Consider the following 24,304-nt stretch of genomic DNA (forward strand, 5'->3'; position numbering starts at 1 on the left):
TATAATAGCTGTTAGTACAGTTTCTAGAATTTGTGTGTTTTTACTTAAACTGCTGTTAAAAGCCATGGATTCCTTCTAGTTTCAATTTTTTTTTCTTAATGTAGTACTTTTATTGCTCCTCCCCTCCCTTCTTGAACCTTGTTCAAGCCTTAGGGTTTGTTTTTCTGGATTACTGTTCTGCAAGCTTTCTCCGATGATGAGGTATAAGTGGTTTTGAACAATGTAAGATGCCAACGTGAGTTCCATTGGTTTGTGTTTTCCGTATCGGACTGCTGTTCTTTTTTTTATTCATGTTTTTTTTTTTTTAATTTACATACAAGCATATAGTGCAACGATGATTTCAGGAGTAGTTTCCTTAATGCCCCTTACCATTGTAGCCCACACTCTCTCCCACAGTCCCTCCAGCAACCCTCTGTTCTCCATATTTTAATAGACTGCTGTTCTGATTGAATTACGCCAGGAGAGACATTTTCTGCCTCCTCTGAAACCAAAGAAACCCTGAATTTCAAAAAGTTTAATCTCTAATCATACTAGTCTGATCATCAATGATTTTGCATTTCTGAATTCATTTTTGTTTTTATGGTTTCATGGTTTAATAGTGGGAGTTAACAGATTGCTTTACTTACAATAGCAAATTTTTTTCATACCTGCCTATGACATTGCGTTATTTTTAGGTGGTGTTTCTCTAGGTACTCCTAATATTGATTCTGCCTTCTTCATCTTTTGCAGCCTAGAAACTTGTTGGCATACATGCTTTAAAATAGAAGTTTATTGCTACCTGTCAAAACCTATTTATTCTCCAGGGTACTGTAGCTTTTGTTGCTTGCTGAGTTTTAAGGGTTTTTTTGGTGTGTCTGTGTGTTTGCATTTATTCTTTTTTCTGTAGTATTTTTCTTAAGATGACTGCTCATATTTTCTGCTTTTGAAAATTTGACAGGTTTGTAGATGATAAACTAGAAAATGTCATGTGTAAAAAATTGGGGGAAAAAGTCCTCAAATAGCTGTCATCTCCTCATCTGAAAATATAATATGCTAGAATAACAAAAACAGAAGCACCTTCCGGGTTCATGACTTACTCTCAGGATTAACTAACATATCTGTAGAACTTCTGGGTGCCGGTCAAATACACGGGCGTGCACACAGGGCAATGGGTGAGGACTGCTCGTGAGGAAGACCCGCGCCCCCTGTAGGTGGCGCCGTCGGTGCCTCTTGTTCGTGGTGTGGGTTGCGTTCTTGAGTAGGTCACACTGATTGAAAACATTATGGAAACCCCGTTTTTGCTGCACATCCTCCAGGTCGGATCCGCACGAGACGGCAGAGCTCCGGGAGTGCCACCAGTGTCGCCACCACACCTGATAACCGAGGCCGCAGTCGCGCCAAAGTGGTTTCACAGTCCCAGCGTAAGAAGTATATTTTATACTCTCTGTTGTGTCAGTTTTGTTCAATCAGCTCACTCTACAGTTGAAAGATTTATAATATTTTCAGTACTTCAGGAGAAAACCACATCTGTGTGGCTGTAAGATACCGTGAGTAGTCTTGATGTTCGTTGAGTAAGCTCACAAAATGGAGTATTCAAGTGTACTTTTGTCTCCTTGCCAGGTGATTTAAATTTTGTCTTATTAAGCATTAATGATTAAAATGTGGTTTCTCTGCCTTTCCTCAAGCATCTCAAATTGAGATAAATCTGGGCTATGACCCATTTAACTGTCGATAAGGACTCCCTCTGATATAATTTAAGAGCAGTACCTGGGGATTATTTTAATGTGGAGTTCTCTTTCGAGTGGTAATAAGCAAATCCATTAACAGCTGTCCCCTTTAACCCTCTGTTCTAACATTTGCAGCCTGCTCCTCTCTTCCTGCCAGCGTAGGCCCCGCTTTGCCCAGCTACCCTCGCTTCCGTTACTGCGTGTCTGTACGTGTCGAGTCACTTGGCTTGCTAGCATCAGCCACGAAAGCAGCCGTAGATGGAAGGAATGTATTCAGATCGCTCTTAGGAACCACCCTGGTGTCTCACTCCCCAGCCACACTTGGCTTTTGAGTCTCCCACTCCCTCTGTGCGCGTGTAGAGTAGTGCTGGGGGTCCGAGTTCTCCTGGGCAGGATGAGTGTGGCCGAGAAAGGCTCTCCTTCCCCGGGAGCTGCACACAGGCCCTCAGCACAGCACTGTCTAGTAGATGTGTGTCTGCTTCCTTCATGGCCCGAGGAGCTGTCTGGTTTGTGTCAAGAATATTCCATCTGTGGCCAAACCTTCGGTTCTCCTTAGTATTTAGAATGCCTTTCTCAGCTTTCTCAGCTCCTTGTGAATACTCCCATGTCCCTCTGGTAACTCCAGGCCTCGTGTTAAACAAGCGTATCTCCTTTCTGAAAAGAAAAGTAGAATGTCAGTCATACATTCCTGCCAGGATTGTCTGAAGCAGAAGCCCACGCATCTGGCGTATCACAACGTACAACACGACACGGATTGTACAGCTGTGGCCCAGCAGCTTCTACCTTGGGAACAATATCCAGGCTCTGGTTATTCTCTTGAACCCTAGCGATGCCTGGAGTCACAGATGGATCTGATACTCTGGTCATGAGTCAGGTCTTCTTACAGAGAAATTTTTCTTGACAAAAGATACTCAAGACTCCATATTGAGATAGTATGTTAAGATTGAATTTAATAAAAAATGTTCTTTAGCTGTGAAGTGTTATTTCCTTTCTTGGAGTGAGGTTGGATAGTACTTTACAGTTCTCGGTGTCTGCTATTTATTGCCATTGGCCTCTGCAGGGATTCCTGCCCCTAGCCTGGCTCCTCTGCTTAGCAGGTGGTGAAGATGACGTTCTTGCAGAGGAATTTTCTATAGTCTCGATGATTAGAGCTTCCGTTCCTCAGTCTTATAGAAATACTGCACTCTGTCTTGGGGCTCCACTTTAAAAGTCTTCAGTTTCATTTTACTCACCGAATTCCCCTCCTAGGAAGGGAGACAACACCAGCAAATGATCAAGGCTGGACCTCAAGCTTAGTCATATAAATTAAGTATTTTTTAAACAGTTATTTTAATAGGAAGTAAATATGAGCATATTTATATGTTTTACAAATGTAGGTATACTTAGCATTCATAGTGCCAGTAGAGTACTAAGTAGATTTCGTTAACATTAGATTTAGGGCCCTTAAGAGTTAACAAGCATATTTTAAATATTTGAGGACTTAAGTATGTGAAAATTAATGTTTTAATATTTGAGGATTTGGCATAGGACATTCAGGTGAAACTAGTTAATAGCAGTTTCTTTGAATTCATTGAAGTTTACTGAGCACTTCCTAGGTAAGTAAGCAGCACCACTTAAGGCGGCAGTAACACATAAACGAGTAGGATGCGGTCACTTCTCTCGGTTGCTCAGAACTAGAGAGTATAGATGTGCTTCTGGAGGACAAGACACTTGTCTTCTCTGCATCTCCTGCACCTGACACATGTAGGTTCCTAAATGTTACATGGACAGACCTGAAGTCAGTGCCAATAGAGTATGATATGAGTAAAATCAACATAAGTACAAAAGTGGACAAAAAGGAAAGAGACCTAGAAGAAATAGCTAATTTGTTAATGTGTTTGTGAACAAAGACATTTGTGTTGTGTTGCATGCTGACCTTCTGTATTGTGCTATTGTCTTTTAATCCACTTTTTGCCTGTCCTTTGGTCTGCTCTCATAATCAAGGATCCAGATCTGCTAATCCTGCTGGTGGTAAGCCGTTTCTCTTCTTGCTTTTTTTTTTTTTTTTTTTTTTAGTGTTTTCCCTCACCCCATGTTCCTTGCACAATGTTAATTTCTCTCCCTGTTATGAGCTTAATCTTTCTGCATTTTTTTTCTGTTATGTTCAAATTCTAGTGTTTAAAATGGATTTTTCTCTTTTTACACAGTTTAATAATTCATTTGTGTGCTCAAAGTTTATGGGCAAGATTATTAAGTCCTAAGACAGGTTCTTTGTGGTGATGCGTACTGGTGATTTTTATAATGAATTTCACTTTAAATTGTAGCTAAGTCATTATAAAGTCCTAATTTTATGATTCGTCACCTTAGTGATTCATTTGAATGATGGAGTGTGTGTGTGTCTAATTTCCAGGTTGTGTTCCTTTAAAGGTTTTTATTAGTTACTAGGTTCAGTAGTTAGTATCTTTCTTAGAGGTACATTAATAATCATGGTCTTCTTAATTTCTCCCTATATTTTTATCAGTTTTATGTTTTATATTTCAAAGCTATGTTATTTGGAACATAAGGGTTTATGACAATTATATCTTTATGGACAGTTATTCTTTTATCAATATGAAATATCCTTTGTCCTTTTTTAATGCTGTCTTATTCTGTTTTGTTGTTTTGTATTAGGTATGTTGTTTCTTTCTTACTAACAGTATGTAGTTGAATTTCATTTTATTTTTTAAACCAATCCAAGAATCGCTGTTATTTTAAGAGATTAATTTAGTCCAGCCACATTTATTATGATTACTGACATGCTTGAGTTTATTCTTACCATTTTATTTGTGATTTTTATTTATTATTTTTTTTTAGTTGCCTCTTCTTCATGCCCTCTTTTCTTCCATTTATTAAGTTAGTGGGGTGTTCTTGGGTCTGTTTTCTTAATGTTTAGGAAGTTTCTATTGTAATTCTCGCAATTATACTTAAAATTTTCAGCATATCAACTCTTACAGAATAAAAAAGCAAAACAGTAAACACCTTTGTGATTGTTTGTAGAAATTTGCTGTGGAATGGGGAGCTGTTTATACTTAGTCCACTGTTTTGAATCAGAAATCTTGCTGTCATTTTCGTAGAACTCTGCCAGTAATTCTTCTTTGTGGATACTTTCTCTTATGTTATTTGAAGCTCTTTTATGCTTCTGTATTTAAAAAAAAAAAAAAAATCAGTACTACTACCCACAAGAAAGCCATTTTTATATGAAATTCTTAGTATTTGATCCAAATTAATGTGTAAGCTGACTTCTGAAATTGTAATATTATAGTTGTATTCCCTGATTTACATCCATTTTTCAGTTTTGTTTTGTTTCATTTTTAGCTGGCAGCCGGTCAAGTTCCCCAGGAAAATTGTTGGGAAGTAGTTATGGTGGCCTTGCCGGGGGTTCCTCAAGAGGCCCGCCCGTGACTCCCTCTTCAGAGAAACGAAGCAAGATCCCCAGGAGTCAGGGATGTAGCCGAGAAACCAGTCCAAACCGGATAGGATTAGGTAAGGATCCTCAAAGACCTTGAAATATCATTCCTAACTTGGTGGTAATTTTTATTATAATCTAATGGCTTTGTCTAATGTTGGAAGTAGAGATTTACTTTTGAACTGGGGGTGTCACTTTGCCTGTGTTAAAAAGACATTCCGATTTGCGCTTTTTACAGATTATGGCCTGTTCAGGTTTGAGTTACAACTAAAAAATACATGGGCCTCACCATTCAGATTGACGGGAAAGAATTAGATCCCTCTGGGCTTTTGTACCTGAGAGCTCTCACAGAATGTTAGAACTGGGGGAGTGGGCAGGATTGTTCTCTTCACAGTTAGCAGCATTGCTGCTTTTCATCCTTTTTTTCATGGATTAGCACTAAGTCTCCATTAATCTGTGTATGTTTTCAAAAGCAATTTGTAGGGTCCACGTTTATTTTGATTTTGATCTTCTCTAACCTGTTTGGTGGAACTTATGATCAAAAGAACATGAGTAGTTACTTTTGACATAGTATTGTTCGAACATGAAACCTAGGAATAAATTAAAGTCAAATATATGATACTTTCGTGTTACAGTATTTAGTTTCTCTGTGACAATGAGTAGAATTACGTGAATTACTCTCAGCAGCTTAGAGACCTGTTATTCTATTCAAATCTTTTAAATTATACACCACCTATTTAGTACTAAGAAGTCTTTTGTAATATATTATGAGAAATCTATGTTCATACTCTTTCTTATATTTCTACCTGCTTCCTAAGGATAAAAATCTATTAATGTGACATCAGAGTACTGCTGTATTCTTAAGTCCTGTCGGCTTCTTGTTCTCATTTATTTATCTCATCAGCAACTTTCACGTGAACGTTTCCTGTGATGCACCAGGCACTTTATTACACCTTAGGATCAGAAGATAAAATAGATGTAGCTTCTGACTTCGAAGAACTTGTGGTCCTAAGGGTGGAAACGTGAGAGACAGTACAGTAGATACTGTGACATAGTGCTCTGGGGCCACAGAAACGGAGTGTCTTGTCTGCCCTGCTCTGGGACCACAGAAACGGAGTGCCCTTGTCTGCCCCACTTCTCCCAGATTGCCTGCTAGGAGAGGCTTCCCAGAATAGGTCATTTTGATGGTGAGTAAGGTAAGATTAGGCGGGGGACAGAGATGAGGAGAATGGTGTTCTAGGGCAGACAGGAGCGTGTGCCGGAACAGTGAGATGGGAGGGAGCATAATGGGCTGTGAGAGGCACAGGTCGTTCATTTGGCTACAGCAAAGGGAGTTGGTCAGGGTGAGTGCAAGAGGAGGGCAGGTGGGCTGGGAGGGTCCAGCTCATGAAAGTCCTTACAGGCCGCCTGAGCTACAAGAAGGCAGGGGCACATATTTAAGAAGTGGAATGGGTAGGAGTTGGTTTGACTAACATTTCCAAAGCAAATTTGAAACGTATTCAAGCAGTGGTTTTGTTAATTGTACATGATCTCAGCTTTCTGTTGGGTGTTACATAGCATGGTCCCTGAGCTGACAAATTATTTGGATCCAGTGATTACAAGTTACATGGATACAACCAGAGAAAATATCATGACTGGAATGTCTAAATTTCAGATTTGAGGCTGTAACGTGTATGTTTGGATCTAGTTTTGTTTGGAAAATGCATTTGATTTCATACCTGGTGGTGAGGTTTTGGCTGTCCTTTTTCAGTAGTTAATTAAATGTATGGAATGTCTCTTGGCAATCCAGAGTAGTTTCATCCTTTTAAAAATTCTTTGCTTTTTCGGGATTTTACTTTTCATATTATTAAAGGTGCCATTTTTACCTTCTTCCTGAAATTGGAAAGAAACCACCTTAGGTTCTCTGACATAACTCTAGGACCTGGTATTTCATGGTTTTAACTATGAATTTTGTGTTATGGATAGTTGAAAAGACAACACTTAATAAGCATTTACAAGAGGTACTGTGAAACATCATCCATTAGTAAAAGCTGAATAGGAACCTATTTTCTTCTGAAGAGTTCTTTTTTGAAACAATATTTTGAAGAAAGTTCTCACCTTGATGCCCATTAAGGGGGAGTAGTTATGTGTAAAGCTTAGAGGTCATATATGTCATTCTGACTTAAAAAGGTATTTTATTTAAATTTCTGTACATGGTGAGAACATACATAGATACAAAGGTAGATAAATGAGTAAATCTTTCCACTTCTTCCTATAGTACTTCTGAGAGATTCCATTTTATACGGTGTCGCATATATTAGTATCTTTAGCAGTAGATTGTCCACTGTTGTGATCATTTAGTCAGTAGTGGGTGTATGCCTATGTGTCTATAAACATTTGGTTCATTGTATAGCAACTTTAAATAGAAATACTTAGGGAAAAAGGGTAAGCAACTTTTAAGAGTATTTCCTTTTGTGCCCAAACCAACTAATAGTTTTAATCATTGCTAAACTAGGCTTGGAATTTGCACTGAGAATTAATTCTACAAATTATCTACAAATTATGTTTGGTTCAGCTATGCTTCATCTGTGGTAAAAATGACACCAAATTTCTTCTTCTTCAGCATGTAAGGTTTCTTAAGCAAAACAGAATGTAATTCCTGTTATATAACCAAGAAACAGAATAAAACCCTGCTGCTCTCTTTTTTCTTGGCAATTTATTCCTTCACAAACTGTTCAGCCAAATAGAATAGATTATAAATTGTTTCATTTTGGAGTTTTACTCCGTTTTTGATGGATAATAAAGTTGTACATTGGAGTGCCTGAGTGGCTCAGTCGGTTAAGCGTCCGACTTCGGCGCAGGTCATGATCTCACAGTTCGTGAGCTTGAGCCCCATGTCGGGCTCTGGGCTGACAGCTCAGAGCCTGGAGCCTGCTTCAGATTCTGTGTGTCCCTCTGTCTGCCCCTCCGCTGCTTGTACTCTGTCTCTCGCATTGTCTCAAAAATAAATAAACGTTAAAAAAATTTTTTTAATAATAAAGTCGTACAAATAGGTAATATCTATAGCAATTATATTTTGGAAGCTTAGTTTCCTTCCACTCATGTCTTGAGAAGGCAATAAAAACTTTTGATTGTTGGTAGCTTACATCCTGTGAATATACATTTAAAATGTTTTCAGATTTTCTGGTTAAAAATATTTTGAAAACAAAAATTTACGGGTGTCAGTGTCCCCTGTTAAATTAGACTCCTGTGTGCAAGACCAAAACATGAAAATAACAGACTATAGACGTACTTCAGGGTAGTTCTCATTATTCCTCTTGGACTTTTGCTTTTGATGGGAGTTCAGGTAGGACTCATCTCTGCCTTAAAGGGCAGAAGTCAGGATTCCCTTAAAACTCTACAGAAGTATAGTGTCTCTTAAGAAATGAAAGCCCATCAAATGGGTTTTCAAGGCTTCCCGGCCTTTCCTGTAAGCACAGCACCACAGAATCACCTAAGAATACTGCTTCCAGAAAGTCACACAGCAAGCGTCTCTTCATCGTGTCTCCCTCTTCTGTTATGCCTTCACATCACGTATTCTCCCAGAGAACAGTTTTGGCACTCCCTAATGAGGTTAATTTGGTATGATGTTTTTTAGCTTTGACCACCTAGTTAATTGGGTTTATAAAAATCATTTATGGATATACTTCTTAAAATCCTCTGTGTAGAGTGGTCTTTGGAAATGGTATTAGAAGTAGGCGTTATTCCTCTCGTGTTTTAAATTACCCAACATTTGAACTATTCCTGTCATCACTGATACCCGTTAATGACGCATGGGGCAACTGTGGGCAGATGTTTAGAAAATTGTAAACAGAATTCTCTCTATATATGTTACTACTAGCCTATGTTGAAGAAGCCAGTCAGCACGAATGGGTGACTAAACTTTCTCTGGCTGAAATAGTAAGAGGGTAAACCTTGTTAAGAATTATGCAGATTATTGTTTCTGAGCATGTCTGCTTATCCCTTTTCATGCTCTTTTTTGCCTTCACAAAGCAGGCTCAGCCTGGGAGAGAGCAGGGATTTCCCATTGTTCTAGCATGTGCATTAATTGAAGGAAGGGAGTGGAAGCAGAGTAACAAGTAATCAGTCAAGAACCATAAGAAAATGCTCAACTTAAGTGTGTGCATGTGTGAAACACCATCAGGACTGTTTTTATTGTTTTTGATTATTTGTTTTGGAGTGGGTGGTGGAATAAGATAAGATTTTTGTTATGCCTTTCAGCAGGGAACTCGGAGGTGCTCATGTAGGTACCTTATGTCACAGTACCCTTCTCATTTAATTGATTGGGTTCTTTCTTCCAACATTCCTAGGAGGGCGGCTGATACAGGAGAGGCAAAGTGGCTGGACCAGGGAGGTCATTTCACAAATTGGATGTGGCATTGATTCTCTTAGGGATAAGCACCATTTCTTCATAGGTTCTAGGCAACTTCCCATGTGTTGGTATCAGTGGGTGCTCCCTCGTTTTTTGAGGCTTTTAACATTCAGGCCATGTGCCTTTGCCTTCATCACAGGAGCTGGTTTAGAATTATCAGGAAGAATCTGTTGATCAAATAGTCACTGCTACTTTGAGTGCCTCCATGTCACTGTGGCAAAATGAAGGAGAATGTAGGAAGCACTGGCGAGTCCCAATGAGGCCCGTCTTGACGGATTTGCTCAGATTGCATTCCTGCGCTTGAGTTTTTCCTTGCTTGCCCGTGCAGACCAAGCGTTGGGACGTCTGTCACATAACTGTAGGGTCTGATTCAACTCTAGCACTGAACAGAGACCACAGTGGGGAGCTGGTTTGGTTTCTCACTTCCGTGTTCTCCTTTGTCAAGGAATTTAATGATTCTGGTTTGTAAGACGTTCTTGTTCCAGTTTGCTCATGTAGTAAATCCACCTTGGCTCTGAAATCATACGCTATACTCATTACCATATAATAAACATGGCTGCTTTTACATCAGTGAATCAAGTTTATTTTTTCCAAAGTTTTCGGGAAGACATTTCGGGATGGACATATTTATTGTCCCCACATTCAGTATGCAGGATCATTTCTGAGTATTTTGCCAGTTGTGTCTTTGTTCCTCAAATTAAATTAAAAACCAAAAACATCATGGCCTTCTCTGAGCTTTACCGCCCAGTTATGTTAGACCTTCAGTTATTCATGTGTCTCTGTCTTCTCAGCATTTTATAACATGACAATACAGTCATTGTTAATCCATTATCCACAGATGATTTTATTGCAGTATAACGAATGAGTATAATAAAGTTATCCGTGGATAATCATACAGTAATTGGCTGTTCTTAGGTCAGTGGGGGGATCTTTTAGCACGAATATTGGGATTGTAGGTCACATGCTGTCGACTCGTGTAAGGCGTGCCGGATAAGAGTGCTTGAGTAGGGGACCACAGGCAAACCTGTTTGGGTTCCCATAGAAAAAGCAGAGATTAAATGTTGGGACCAGTAAATAAAGGGATAGCAATCCCAACCCTTTGTTTATGCTGGTTTAGATAATTAAGTATGTTGGAAGCATCTAGATACTTACTTGGAGTGGGCAGGTTCTCCAGCTGAGTCAGTCCTTAGGACTTCTCTTTGTAAAGAAGCCCAGGCTAGAAAGATGAGCCCCCTTCCTTTTAATTAGGTAAGTTCATGTATTTCAGTGACCAGAGCCTTTATTCTGCTTTTTAACCCAAAGTAAATTATCTTTCTAACAACAGAACGTATATGAAAATGGCTTCAGTCTTTTATCATCTTGATGAGAAGTTGGCTAAAGCTGTAAAAAATGATCATTTTCTGAAACGCTTTTGACCTTGTATTTCCTGATTGTTCTTTGGAAAGCTTTCTTTTCATTTCTTACATTTAGGTGTTATTTCACCTCCATAAAAAACCCCCACAGCTTTCCGAAGCATTGAGCATAATCGAGTTTTTACACAGACCCTCTCCTGTTGTCAGCACGCGAGTCAGTGAGGCCTCAGCGGGGAGAGTCCTCACGACGAACCCCCGGCGCGGGCAATGTCATGATTACGTTAACGGAATGTAACTGACGTTTTGTGAGTTTTTCTGTCTTCATTAAACTTCTTCACCTTCTCTGAAACCCCTCATGCTGCACACTAGCACGGAGCAGCCGTATCCCTCGACCCAGCATGAGTCAGGGGTGCAGCCGCAATACCAGCTGTGAGAGCAGCCGCGATACGAGCCCCGCTCGGGGCTTTCCTCCACTCGGTGAGTACACATACGTAGGCGCTGGCTCTCAGAGCAGAGTTCCTTGCCCTGCTCCCAATGCTTGTCCCACACACTGCGAGGCGGAATGACCTGCTGTCCTTCCTCTCCTGTCCTTGTGGTCCTTTCTTCTTTCTTTCCTCCTCCCTAGTTACCCTCTGTTGCCCCCCTCTGCATGCTTGAATTTTGGCAGTTTCCAGTTTTTATATATGGGAGGAAAAAAACACCACTTCACTCTGTACTGTTGCCATTTGTGACCACCTGCCAGCATCCAGGTTGGCAGACAGGCAAGCCCGTCTTGTGGTCACTTCTAACCTAAGGGGACGCTCAGCCAAAGTCAATTGCTTCTTAACAGTAGAGTTAATCCAAAATTTATCCTCTGTCATTGAATTTCGACAGTTTGTGTTTAATTTCACCAAAGGTCAGGACACACGTGATTCAGTTGAAAGACGGAAAAAAATTAAAATCATGAGAATGGCTAGGAAATGAAATGTGCTCAGTTTAGGGCTGATAATATTAATCTAAAAAGCCTTGTGGCGGAAGGTACTAGCCATGCCTTGGCTAAGCGAGTCATTTCAGTGCTTTCTTTAAAGCAAGCCCACAGTAACTTTTTGATAAACTGCTTATGTGTACAGCACAGTGTACGACTTTACAACATTTATTGTTAATCAGAGATTTTCATTCTTCTTGGGCTCAATAGGCTATGCAATGTCTGTGACCTGATGCCATCCCAGGGCAGGAATTTACAACAGTTGGTCGCCATAAGGTGGTGTCAGTACCTTATCTCGGGTCACGAGCCACGTCCCGGTTTGGGGCTGCTTATCCACAACGCTCCGTCTCTCTTACAGCCAGAATTTGTATTTTCACAGTTTTTAAGATTCGAGAAAAACAGACAAAAGAGAAACATATTTCCTTTATGAAATACTGTGTTTGCCTTTTCTTTTCAGGCTCAGTAGTCTAAAATGGACATATATTTTTACCTAGTGCAAATTATTAATCCCCCAAGACCTCTAGAAAGAGCACATACGTTTGCAAAAAAAACATTTTGTATTCTCCAGTATCTGTGTTTCAGTTCTTCGCCACATTAATTGCTGTAAAGCTGTATATTTTCCTCCTGATAAGCATGACAGGTGGAAATTATAAGATTAGGCCTAGGCCTGACGTTGTTATATGGAATTGTGGACTGCAGCAGTCTGTTATTTTGACTCTATGTAACATTAGACATTAGGTCTTTCAAATATAAAAAATGTCACTCCAGAAGCTGGATGATAGATCAAAAGCACACAGTCTTAATATTTGCCTCGTTCTTCTCCTGATGTCATACACTTCTTTCTAATATCCTTTTATCCCATCAGTAGCAATAATACTTCCTTATGACCTGTTGTCCTTTATGAACTTAAAGCCAGGCCACATGGGTCACTTGACTTAGTGAGAAGACGCCTTTGTGAGATAGTCTACCTGATTAGCATGAGATCCCAAGTGGAGCGACTCACCTTGAACACACCAGCTACTCCACAGCAATCTGAAGCAGCAGAACAGAATTCTCAACAAATCAGGGGCAGCAGTGATGATTTTTTTTCTGAATGAACTGGTGATTTTTCCTTTTAAGTTAAGGCTGTATATCTCTGCGTCCTTGCTGACTATTTGGCCTTCTAAACAACCTGTTCTATAAGTGAACAATTCAATCTGCTTATTGGTTATTCGGTCTCTTAGAGGCAGTTCCGTGTTTTTCTTTCCTATATGCACTGGTATTTTTGTTACTGTCTACGGAAGCAGCCTTTGTAATCCAGGATGTGGTCAGTGGACCAGGCAAGGTGTGCTGAATTCTTGAGTTCCTAATTGAACCCTGAGTACTTGAGTGATCCAGTCTGGTTTTCACTTTCTTTGGTGAAATTGATCTGCATAAGGGTCTTGGTGACAACCCAGAATGGTGAAATGTGCAGTCGCTCCTACCAGGACAGAAGATGTGGATGAGGCGTTTCCCTTTCCTAACAAACTAGCATCAGCAGGTGCTTTCTGTTGGTCAGGGCAGAGTTAACATCTTGTCAGCTGAGTTTGTAGGCATGCCCTCTTTTCCTCCTTGGGGTAAATCTGTCTGTAAAACTTTTACCCAGCAAGAACAAGAGCGGTCCTCGTGCGCACGGCCCCCCATCTGAGCAGGTACCTGTTCACACTCTGGGACGGGTGTTACCATTATCCCTTTTTTATGAATGACAGAACAGAGACTGAGGGAGAGTAAGCCAGCTGTCCAGGTCACACAGCTAAATGGTGGAGCTAGGTTTTGAATCCAGTCTGACTTCAAACCTTGGCTGCTCCCTTGCCTCATTTGAAAGTTCTGATAATTTAGCATCTTTCATTTGTTCCTCGGAAGTGTATTAAATACTTTCTCTCCAGGCTTAAGCACAGAGAAAGTGTCTGGTAATGTTTCTCAATTACGATTTCCAGGTTTGGAGTTAAGCCATGGGAATTCATAGCTCAGTCCCTGAAGGTGGTGTCCAGGGGAGCTCACTGTGCCCTTTAGACAATATGAAGTTTCCTTCTTATTCACGTTAATAATTGTTTCCCACCCTCTCTGTAAATTAGTGAGATTTTTGTGTTAGTGCCCCTTTGGGTCAGTTTATATAGCCAGGTTTTGTTTAAAAAAAGGTCGGTGGGGGGGTGTGTGTGAAAATAATTACATTTTGGTGATTATATACTGGTTTTAAGTTTGCTTTTTTTTTTTTGTTACAAAGTTATCTTGGACCATTTTAATAAGGATGTTTATATGGTTACAGTGACAATATCAAAATGAAAGTAAGGGCTCAGCTGTAAATCAGGCTCTGATTGTAAGAGGGTCCACCTCGGATTCCATTGTTGGGTGTTCACTTGAGAACAAAGGATTCATTCCATGACAGATTTACTGTAGAATAGCCTGTTGAAACAGAACCAAAGGACGACTTTCTAAGCAACCTTCAGGCGTTGCTTAAAAGGTATTTCCAGTTTAAACTACCAGGATATGGCACTGATACGTTGCACAGTAAATGGTATGCTTCAGTCTTAAAACGTATTTTGCCAGTTTGTTTGTTTAAGGAAAGTGATTATTTTATATCTGTTTTAGAGATTGCCAATTTATTTTTGTGCATCCTGAGGAATTAGAAATTCTCTTTTTGTGAGCTGGTAGAAATTTGTCCTTATCCATGAGGTAGCCTTTGCTATTTGATACCACTCGTGCCACTTATGAAGATACGTGCATTTTCATCAAGTGACATGAGCTTAAAAAAATAAAATTATGGGGGCGCCTGGCTGGCTCAGTCGGTAGAACATGTGACACAATCTCGGGGTCGTGAGTTTGATCCCTGTGTTGGGTGCGGAGATTACTTTAAAAAAAATTTTTTTTTTTTAAATTCTGTCCAAGAGTTTGAGGTTTTGGTATTTTACAACGAGACGGAAGTGTTCACGTGCACAGGATACTGCACTCTGTTAGCATATGTGAGAAGTGGTAGCACTGCTGGGTAGTACTTTGTTTGTCAAACCTGGGAATTTCCCATGATGCAACCACCGGGTTCCTTTCAGAGTAAGGAGTGTAAGCGTGTTATCTCTTGGGGTTTTTTCCCTGAGGTAAGGAACCATATACTGCATGGCACTCTGCTCCAGAAATTGGTGATTCGAACCAAGTCAGTTTCATGGTTATTTCTGAGAGTTATTCTCTCTATGTGAAGACGGAGTTGAGCATGTAATTCCTCCAATTGCTGAATTAATTCGCTTGTGAATATCTGCTAATCAAGTGATATTTAACGTAGACATGTAAGTCGCAGTTTACTCGTAACCATCGCTGCCACCGCCAGCACCAGCAGCGTACCGGCCCCCACTGCTACCGCTACCACCATTTTACTCAGTGCCCGGCACTGCCTTAAGTGCCTTATATAAGATCTCCCGCACCCGTCTCTACTCCCAAGAGGTACGTACCCTTTTTAGCACATTTCCAGATGCGGAAGCTGAGACACAGAGATGTAGAGCTTCGCCCAAGGTGGTCCCGCTGGTTGTGACCAAAGCAGGACTCGCCCCCGGCTGTCGTGCGGAGCTGGTGCGCGGTTAGCCAGAGTACTGCCAATGCCTTGCCAAGAAAGCTCCTTAAACCCGTTCCGACTAAATTCCCAACAGTGAAACGACAAGTTCGTTAATCGTTAGGATTTTCGTGCAGAAAAACAGCAAAAATTGGGGGAACACAGGATTTCATTTGTTGAGCCCCCTCTCTTGTGACTTCCTTCCATTTCTGTTCAAATAACGTTATGAACCTTTATGCTTTTGTGTTTGGTGCACGGTCACATATGCATCATGTACCGATGAGGCATCTTGTGAGCTGAGTAAATAATCCATTCTCCTGATGCTCCACCGGGTATAGACGGTGCTCTGTGACTCCTGACGTCCTTCATGTTGCATACTTCCATAACGGCTGACTGAGGCTTCGCGGTGCGAATATAAACGTGGAGTCTGAGCTTAGGCACCGCAGACAGTGCCTTCGTTGTGCCTGTGTGTGTAACAGCCGTGTGAGAGCCAGCAGGCTGCCGCGGAGCTTGGGGATCGGCACTTGCTATCCATTCATCTCCAGCGCCATTTCCGTTCATGAGAAAACATGGCCTTGTTGGGAGCAGTCCCTGCGTTTCCTTCAGACTGTGGCATTTTCTGTGTCGGGTACTCGTGTGTTAATCCTGTGGGTGTTGCCGTTCCTTTTACCTGCAGCCTCTCGACGTCATTCCAGGTCCACTAGTGCCCTCTCCACTGCTGAGTCTGTTGGGCAGTCAGGTGAACAAGTGCTAACTGCATGATTCGGCTTCTTCATACGTCCCGTCTCACGCTCATTCTAGCATTTGTTTCCGTCAGTGTCGCCTAGCACTTGGCATGTATGCACTTCATGTTTGTTTTCCCCAGTGTGCTTTGGTTTTTTTCCGTTGTTGAATGTTTATGGTTCTGTTAATAGGCCGTAGATGCTTTATCGCCTGTTTGACAACATCATCTCTCCAGTGCTCATGTTTATGTGAAAACAAAACAGAAACATGGGGAAGGGCTTCTTCCCCCTCTTTTTAGTCCCTCCCTCAGGAGAACAAGCACCCAAAATAGGTATCATGAAAAGTCCCTTTGGGGAAATAGGGTATGGGTGTCATCCAACAGTCTTGCATTTCCAAAGTGTTTGCTCCCAAAAAGTGGTGATTACTGATGTTAATTATTAGTGTCAGGTTCTGGTGATCTGGAGGAACTATCTAGTTACCAGACGTCCCAAATCACAGAATACATAACTTCACAGGTATAAATACTGTCCTAAAACTTACGGAAAAGCAAGGTCACGATTCAGATAATCAGGTCAGGCCGAAGGTAGCCTTTGCAGCCTGTGGTCCCCAAATGTTTCATCCCAGCCCGCTTTAACGATACCAAAAATCCCCTGGTTAGCCATTTGGGGCAAAAAGTAAGCATACAGAAATATATAAGTGTGCTGGCTTTTTATACGCTAACAGTCCCTACTGACCTGAGTCAGAGTTCCTCACCTGAGCACGGCAGTATGTATTAAGTCACAGACTGTTGATGGTGACAACTGTCACCCGTTCACGGAGTTACTTTCTCTGTTCTTCCTCGAAGTGAAGCGGGCTGTGCATTTTATTACTTACACTCTGTTGGGTACACCCTCCAGAAGATGAGGGCACAGGCACACGCATCCGTCTCGGGGAACGGAGCTTCACGATAACACAAGAGCAGTGAGAGCGTAGAAGAGATTGTGGTCTGGTGAAAACAAAAGGCTTGTAACCTTGCTCAAATCCAGACAAGCATTTCCCCCTCAGATTTGAAATTCAAATGATCTGTGACATCTATCCAGTGATGAGCAGTCACTGTGTATGGCGGAGCTGGATGCATCTGGGAAGCACAAAGTAATTGCATTGTTCTTACAGCTTTAATTTTGTGTCTAAAAGCAAAATATCAGTATTATCCCTGGAGCAGGAATTGCTGGCATGTGATATACTTTTTGTTTTTTAATTGTTTTAGAGTCCGTTTTATTTAAGTTTATGCTGGGTAATTTTTAAATGGCTTATAACTGAATTACTTTCATTTTGTTACTCATAAATCCCTTACTATCTACCCTTTTTTAATGGAAAAAAGAACAAAGATGATGTATAAAACTATATGCACAGCAAATTTCAAATTTACACGAGTTTTATATTTCAACTGATAATATACACACACACACACATATAGGGAGACATCTAGATATTATTGTTTTGTGGTCTCTTATATGGCACATTTAATCATCTTTTACATAATGACTTAAGACATCATGCAGTCTGACCAACAAGTACATTAAAAAAGGGGATAGTATAACATACAATTTTTGTTTCTTTATAAAAATTCATGAGTGTATAACGTTTTGGTTAGCGGTGTTTAAATTTTTTCCCCTTTCTGTGGCGCTGGAAGGTGAAAATTTTGAAACTGACATGTTTAATGAGTTAAGGAACACCTCACTTTGAAACTTGTTTCCTAAAGAACTCTCGTTACATATCCAGAGTTTTAAACATATCACTTTACAAGAAAGATCGACTCATGTAAAACATTTAGCTTTCCTTTTCCCCTAAATGCTTCATTATGAGAATATATATATATGTTTGTATATAGTCCAAACAGTGTCTTATTTGTTCATAAAAAGAAAGCATTTTTTTATCTAACATTTTTCTTCAAAGATTTTTTTTTTTTACACGTTAGTGTTTTAAATAAGAAACGTTTGCCAGTAAATAGGTGTGAGACACTTAGGAAGTGTGATTTTTATATGAACTTTTCTCCTGTTGTATGTAGCTCCAAGCTCAGCACCTCTCAAGGAAGGCTGCTCACCTAACATAATGGGACTTGTAAAAAGTTTGCCTTCTTTGTCCATGATCCTTAACATAATGGAACTTAAAATAATTAAACTGCTGGAATTTGTTTTAAATTCCTTGGATTGTATCCATTTTGTTTACATGTATAAAGACTATCATTTGAAATTCAAATCCTTTGAGAGACTCAGGAAAATTTTAGATTCATGTTATCTGAATGATTAATGGTTTGCAGTGGAGATACTAGCTTTTTCTGATGATCATTGAAGACTTTGAATAAACTGAATTTTAAATAACTTTTGGTGACACAGGCATCATGAACAAGTACCCAAAATTAATTGAGCTCAGTTAATAAGAACAGTTAAACAGTAGTGGCACTGACGAAAATTTGCAGAGATCAATTGAACACATTAGTTTCAAATTTTAACTTCTTATTACACATTTCATTAGAACTCACTTGTCAAACCACGAAGCTCCCTAATTAGTTTGACGGGAACATCAGGGCCACTTGCCTCCAGAGGGAATGCTAAATAGATCAAAAGACTCAATGCCACCGCCCAGCTCACTTCTAGAATAAGCTCCCCTCTCTCCCAAGTCTTAACACTTTAACAAAACAAAACATCATTAAAGAGCCATTTCTGTTGTCAGGACGCTTTGTGGCACGATAGCATTCAGCGCGAACAACTTGACCTCTGCCGCTGGTGAACAAGTCAGGTCTAGTTAGGACTGCAAGGGAAGTGTAGTTACGTGTGGCTAGAGACTTTCCAGTGCCTCTGTCCAGTAGGTGGGAAGAGGCAGGAGCCCCTGCAAACAACTGAGGAAATGTGAATTAAAGTGACATATCTTTGGTTTTGTTTTTTGAATAGACCGGTTTGGGCTTGGCCAGGCAGGAAGAATACCTGGCTCTGTGAATGCCATGCGGGTTTTGAGCACGAGTACAGACCTTGAAGCTGCTGTCGCTGATGCTTTGGTAAGAGTCACGGCGCGTGCGGAGTCTCTCTGACTTACTCATCCGCCATTTTCCTCACAGAAGATCGCCTCCAAATCAGCGTCCTCAGGCATCCCCGGCACTGTGTGAATTGTGTAAATATTGTGTACACCCTGTGTAAATAACGTGTAAACTTGTATTATTATCTCTTTCTTTTGAAACTTGGATCCCTGTACAGAAGTGAAGATTGGCCTTACAGAAAACACTAGCATCAAGCATTTCTTCTGTGCTCTTCAATGTCAAGGAAATTTTGATGTCATTGGGCTGCTTCTTTTTCCCTTTTTTCTCCATGTTTTTTTTTTTTTCAGCGTTTCCTTTTTTCATTCTGTGGCTTCTATTGCTTTACAGGCTCTGATGGCATAGCCTAAACACATCATTATAATAGTAGGTAACAGTGTGAGTGGTTTGGAAATCTCACACGTATTCGATGACCACACTAGTTGTTCCGTACAATTTTACATTTGTTTCGTCTTTTAAAATGAGTCATTAAGTCCTTGTTAAGGGAACTTTGCCAAACGTTAATGCCGATGGACTCTGAGGACATAAAGCGCTGGTGGAATGTTTTTGCCTCAGTATAATGTAGTTCCTAAAAATATATAATAATAATAATAATAATAATAATAATAATATAAAGCAGTTAGAGATCCTTCAGTTTGTGGTTATAGCAAAACACTCCCTGGTAGAATCAGCTTGTGGTCAGATTGCCTCCTAAAGATGCATTTCAGCTGGCAGTGACACTGCCTCTAGCATATTCTGGTTGATGTGCTCAGCATTTAAAACAGATCCTCTTTAGAACTGTCTGATCTCTGGCCTTACTTGTGCTGTTTTAAGATACATTGTCTTTCTAAGGGAAAAAAGTATCTGGTTTCAGAACCAGAAGTTTTAAACCCAGCCGTGTTTTGCATCTGATCAAACTGTTACAGCCCCTGGCTGCACGGGTTCTCGCTTTCACCCCTTCCTGTGTCGCCCTCATTTATTCTTGCGCAGTCAGAGTGCTTTGACAAGCGACTGTGAGCAAGCAGTGTGCCACTCTCCCGATGCTTTTCCTGTAAGCAGGGGCTGCCTGGCCAGCTCTATTCATCGGCCTTCTGTGCAGAAGGGCTTTTTTCCTGGCAGGTACTGGAGTTCAGGATAATTGCTTTAACCATGGCTTTGACTTCAGAGTCATGAGCTGGAACAGAATTCTGGGAAGAGATTCTTCCTTCCAAGCTGCAGCACTGGGAATCGCTTACTTATTCAGGGACCCTATTTGGAGGTCAGAGTGGGGGGAAATGATGGATGTGCAAAACCCTTAGTTAAATGGGACTTCCAGTTAAGGTGGGGGAGTTCCCTCCCTCGCTCTTTAAAGAGCTGCGCAAGGGACTGTGCACCAAGTGCTAGGAGCCAGAGTCGGACTTGAGAACTTGAGCTTGGGCTTTCCTTGGCTTGGGCTTTTCTCTGAGCTCTAGCCGTCAGCCCACTCAGGCTGCCCTTATTTACTCTTTGTGCAAACTGCCTGGTCTCCCCGAGTGACCCGCTGCAGAAGAGAGAGCTCAGGAATGGTACACAGATGTGCTTCCCAGGATAGAAGCCCCAGGGCAGACAGAAGCTAGCATGGGAATAGGTAGAATTAACAGTGACTTTAGAGATGTACCACGGTGGTGGGGAGTTTTTAGCATAGCAAAGGAGTATGGCAAGTACTAGAAGGCGTTTCTAGGAGGTGTAGGAAGGGCTAGGAGATGCCATTGTGAAAGCGTTCTTTGTTATTATTCGCTTGATATGAATTGCTTGCTAACCTGTATTTTTGGTTTGCTAAGATATGTTTTGCTGTACACTTTTGTTGCAAGAACAATCCCCACATATGCTTCTGACATAATTCTCTATGCTTTTTCCCCATCCTTCAATATTTTCCTGCCTACAGCTGTTAGGAGACTCCAGGAGCAAGGTACCAGTGCTTTAACTTTTGTTTTACAACTTCATTTTTTTCTGTTGCAAGTATATTTCCTTTAGGAGCTAGTGAAAGCAACAAAGCGTGTAGTATAATGTAGAAATCCTGATCTGAATTATGATTTGTCCAGTCTAGTGAAGCTGTTGTTAGCGATGGAATCAGTCCCCTCTCTTATCTGTTCTAGTTCTTTTTTGTTTTTTGGGTTTTTTTTGGTTTTTGATTTTTGGTTTTGGTTTTTGTTTTTTTTATGTCAAGCTCTGCTCCTTCTCCTATCAGTGTTTTATTTTATTTATTAACCCAGCTTGTGTCTACTGTTAATGTTCTTATTTCATGGATGGATGTATTCAACATTTTTCTTATTTTATGGATCTAGTTTATACATAAATAAGATGATCTTGTAATTTACCACCCTAACAAGGATGATTGTGAAAGGGGGGACTATTCATAACTATGCTGGGACAAGAGGCATAAGACAGAACTGTCCCGAGCAAGTTGTGATGGATGGACAAGCCGTGTTAATTAGAAAATTACATTTGGGGGGAGAAAAAGAAAAAAGATTACATTTGTATGGTTTTGGCCAATAACTTTTTTTTTTTCTTTTAGGGAAAATTGTATTTTATCAGTTTACTAGCTGTTGCTATATTATTTATGGGTTTAACTTCCAGTTTTATATTCAGGGTAAGAGAAACAAATGAAGGATCTACAGGAAGCCTATTTGTGTTCAGATAATTTAAGAATCCTTTGACAGGGGCTACTCTGCTCTGACATTTCAGTTTTAGACTTTATTAAGGAAGCATGAATATTCAAACAAATTTTCCCATTGACCGTGCTCAAGATCTATTGTTTTTGATTGTGAAAGGGGCCGGTGGGCACACTTACTTGCAGTGTGGCAGGGGCTGGCCCAGGTTAGTTAGCATATCCTTCCGTTATATCCTCGCAACAAGCGTGTGAGAGGTATCGTTACTGTTATTTCAAAGATGGGGAGAGTGAAGCAGGAAGGTTAGGAGGCTTTCCGGGCTTCCTCAGCCCATCAGCGGCTGCAGGCTGACCACCCAATTCTGTCTTACTGCAAAGTCCACACACCGGACTAGAGACCGTACTCTTTTCGTCTCTGCTGTGGATTGCTCTGCTTGTTATCCTATCCCGACTGGACGTCTGCTTTTCTGTTTTTATTTCCCTAATCTGTAAGCACAGGAAAGTGCGGTGCTTGTGTGCGTGCGTGCCCGTGTGCGTGCGTGCGTGTATCTTTTTACCATTAACTGTTGCCGATTTTGTTTGGCGTGACTCGCGGTCATTTCGCCTTCCCATTTCTTCCTCCGTCACTCCCACCTCCGTTGGACCTGACAGAAGAAGCCGGTGAGGAGGAGGTATGAGCCGTACGGGATGTATTCTGATGACGATGCCAACAGCGATGCCTCAAGCGTTTGCTCTGAGCGCTCGTACGGCTCCAGGAACGGCGGCATTCCCCACTATCTGCGGCAGACCGAGGACGTAGCAGAAGTTCTCAACCACTGTGCCAGTTCCAACTGGTCGGAAAGGAAAGAAGGGCTTCTCGGCCTGCAGAACTTGCTGAAGAGCCAAAGAACACTGAGGTGAGGGGACAGAAGGCCGAGGCTGTGAGCCAAGTTCTAAGTCTCATGGTCTGCTCATCAGCACCTTAAATGGAATCGATTCCTTGCCATTCGTGCAGTCCTTCCAGAGTTCCAAGGCTCGGGGTCAGGCACTACGAGTGCTAAGATGGCTAAGACATGGTCTTTGCCTTCCAGAGACTTTGAAACCTCTGGCAAATACTCTGTACTTTATTAGGTGTGTAAAACATTTGGTTCCCTTACAGTTCATATGTATCAGGTAGGTGTTGTTTGAGAAATCTTGGTACAGTTTGCAGTTTAGGTAAAAAAATCAACTCTGCAGGTTGATATGGTTCATTACACTTTGGGATTGTGGGTAAAATGATAGCAGTCTCCATCTAAAATGTTTCAATATGCAAACACATATATACCTTATAAATGTGTATAGTGATGACATACTAAGAGTACTTTAAACTTGTAACGGTATTATCACTAGAAGTGATTACTTTGTTTTTGCCTTTGTTTCTGTGTTTCATAAATTTTCTCAAATGAGCTTGTATTACACCAAAAAAGTATGTGTTTATACCATACTTCATCAAATCTAAGGCACCATTGATGCACCGTTATTTTACATCCCTCTAAGAAGAAATGCTTGCTTATTAAACCATGGCAATACTAATATGTCTTTGATTGTAAGACAAAGCTCAAAATTATAGAAATGTTACAACGTGAAGAATTTGAGAAAGTTGGAATCCATGAAATGCAGTATATTCTTTGGATAATTTTTTTTTTTTTAAGTTTATTTCGAGAAAGAAAGAGAGCAAGCACGTACATGCGGGCGGAGGGGCAGAAAAAGGGAGAGAGAGAGAATTCCAAGTGGGCCCCTAGCTGTCAGCGTGGAGCCCAGTGCTGGGGCTCGATCCCACCCAAACTGTGAGATCATGACCTGAGCCGAAACCAAGAGTTGGACACTTAACCGACTAAGCCACCCAGGTGCCCCTGGATGGTTTTTCTAAGATAAATTTTGAACGTGTGTAAGTTTATGGTCACAGGTGGGCCCTGCGAAGCTAAGTGAACATTGACTGATGAATCCCCATGCTGTTAAGTGTGCCCGTCCAGTCAGTCAGACTCCGCCCTGCCATATTCGGACTTGTTATGTGCTGTCCTCCTACCTCCCCCCAGCCCCCCATTATTCCATTCTGGTCACGAAGAGGTCTTGAGCAGCTTTGTCCTATGCCTTCTGAAATTCAGGTAGCCTCTGACATTCACTAGTGAGCTGTCAACAACAAAATGAGGATGGTTTATTGAGATGATGATTCCTCAGAATCTGCTTAATCTGGTGGTCCCCTTTCTTAATATTTTAATGTTGACCAAGTATCCGTTGAATAATCTCTAGAAATCTATTGATTGGGATTGGTCTAATCTAGAGCGCTGTGTTACTGATGTTAAAGTAGATCATCAAACCAGCTGTCTCATATGTGTGAAGGGGGATTACTCAGGGGGTAATTTGGGGGCGAGATGATGATCCTTATACTCAAGCCTTGAAGTAAAATCGGCCTCAGTGGTATAGATAAGGATAAGAAAAAGCAAAAGGGCACTAACAGGAAATGAACATTTGCTTTGTCTCAGTAGCTGTAGGAAGGAA

At 40.9% G+C, this 24,304-nt stretch overlaps 1 protein-coding gene across 1 annotated transcript in view; it reads left to right on the forward strand.

Moving 5' to 3' along the window:
* Positions 1-24,304, forward strand: part of CLASP1 (cytoplasmic linker associated protein 1) — a 170,322-nt gene that overhangs the window by 80,317 nt on the left and 65,701 nt on the right. Inside the window, exons 17-23 of the mRNA XM_030323685.1 lie at positions 1,296-1,400; positions 3,690-3,716; positions 5,040-5,207; positions 11,242-11,349; positions 19,043-19,146; positions 21,065-21,088; positions 22,439-22,683. Coding sequence (XP_030179545.1) covers positions 1,296-1,400; positions 3,690-3,716; positions 5,040-5,207; positions 11,242-11,349; positions 19,043-19,146; positions 21,065-21,088; positions 22,439-22,683 — 781 coding nt within the window. The remainder of the gene's footprint in view (positions 1-1,295; positions 1,401-3,689; positions 3,717-5,039; positions 5,208-11,241; positions 11,350-19,042; positions 19,147-21,064; positions 21,089-22,438; positions 22,684-24,304) is intronic.

This window comes from Lynx canadensis, chromosome C1, assembly GCF_007474595.2.
Source record: "Lynx canadensis isolate LIC74 chromosome C1, mLynCan4.pri.v2, whole genome shotgun sequence".
NCBI classification, from domain to species: Eukaryota; Metazoa; Chordata; class Mammalia; order Carnivora; family Felidae; genus Lynx; species Lynx canadensis.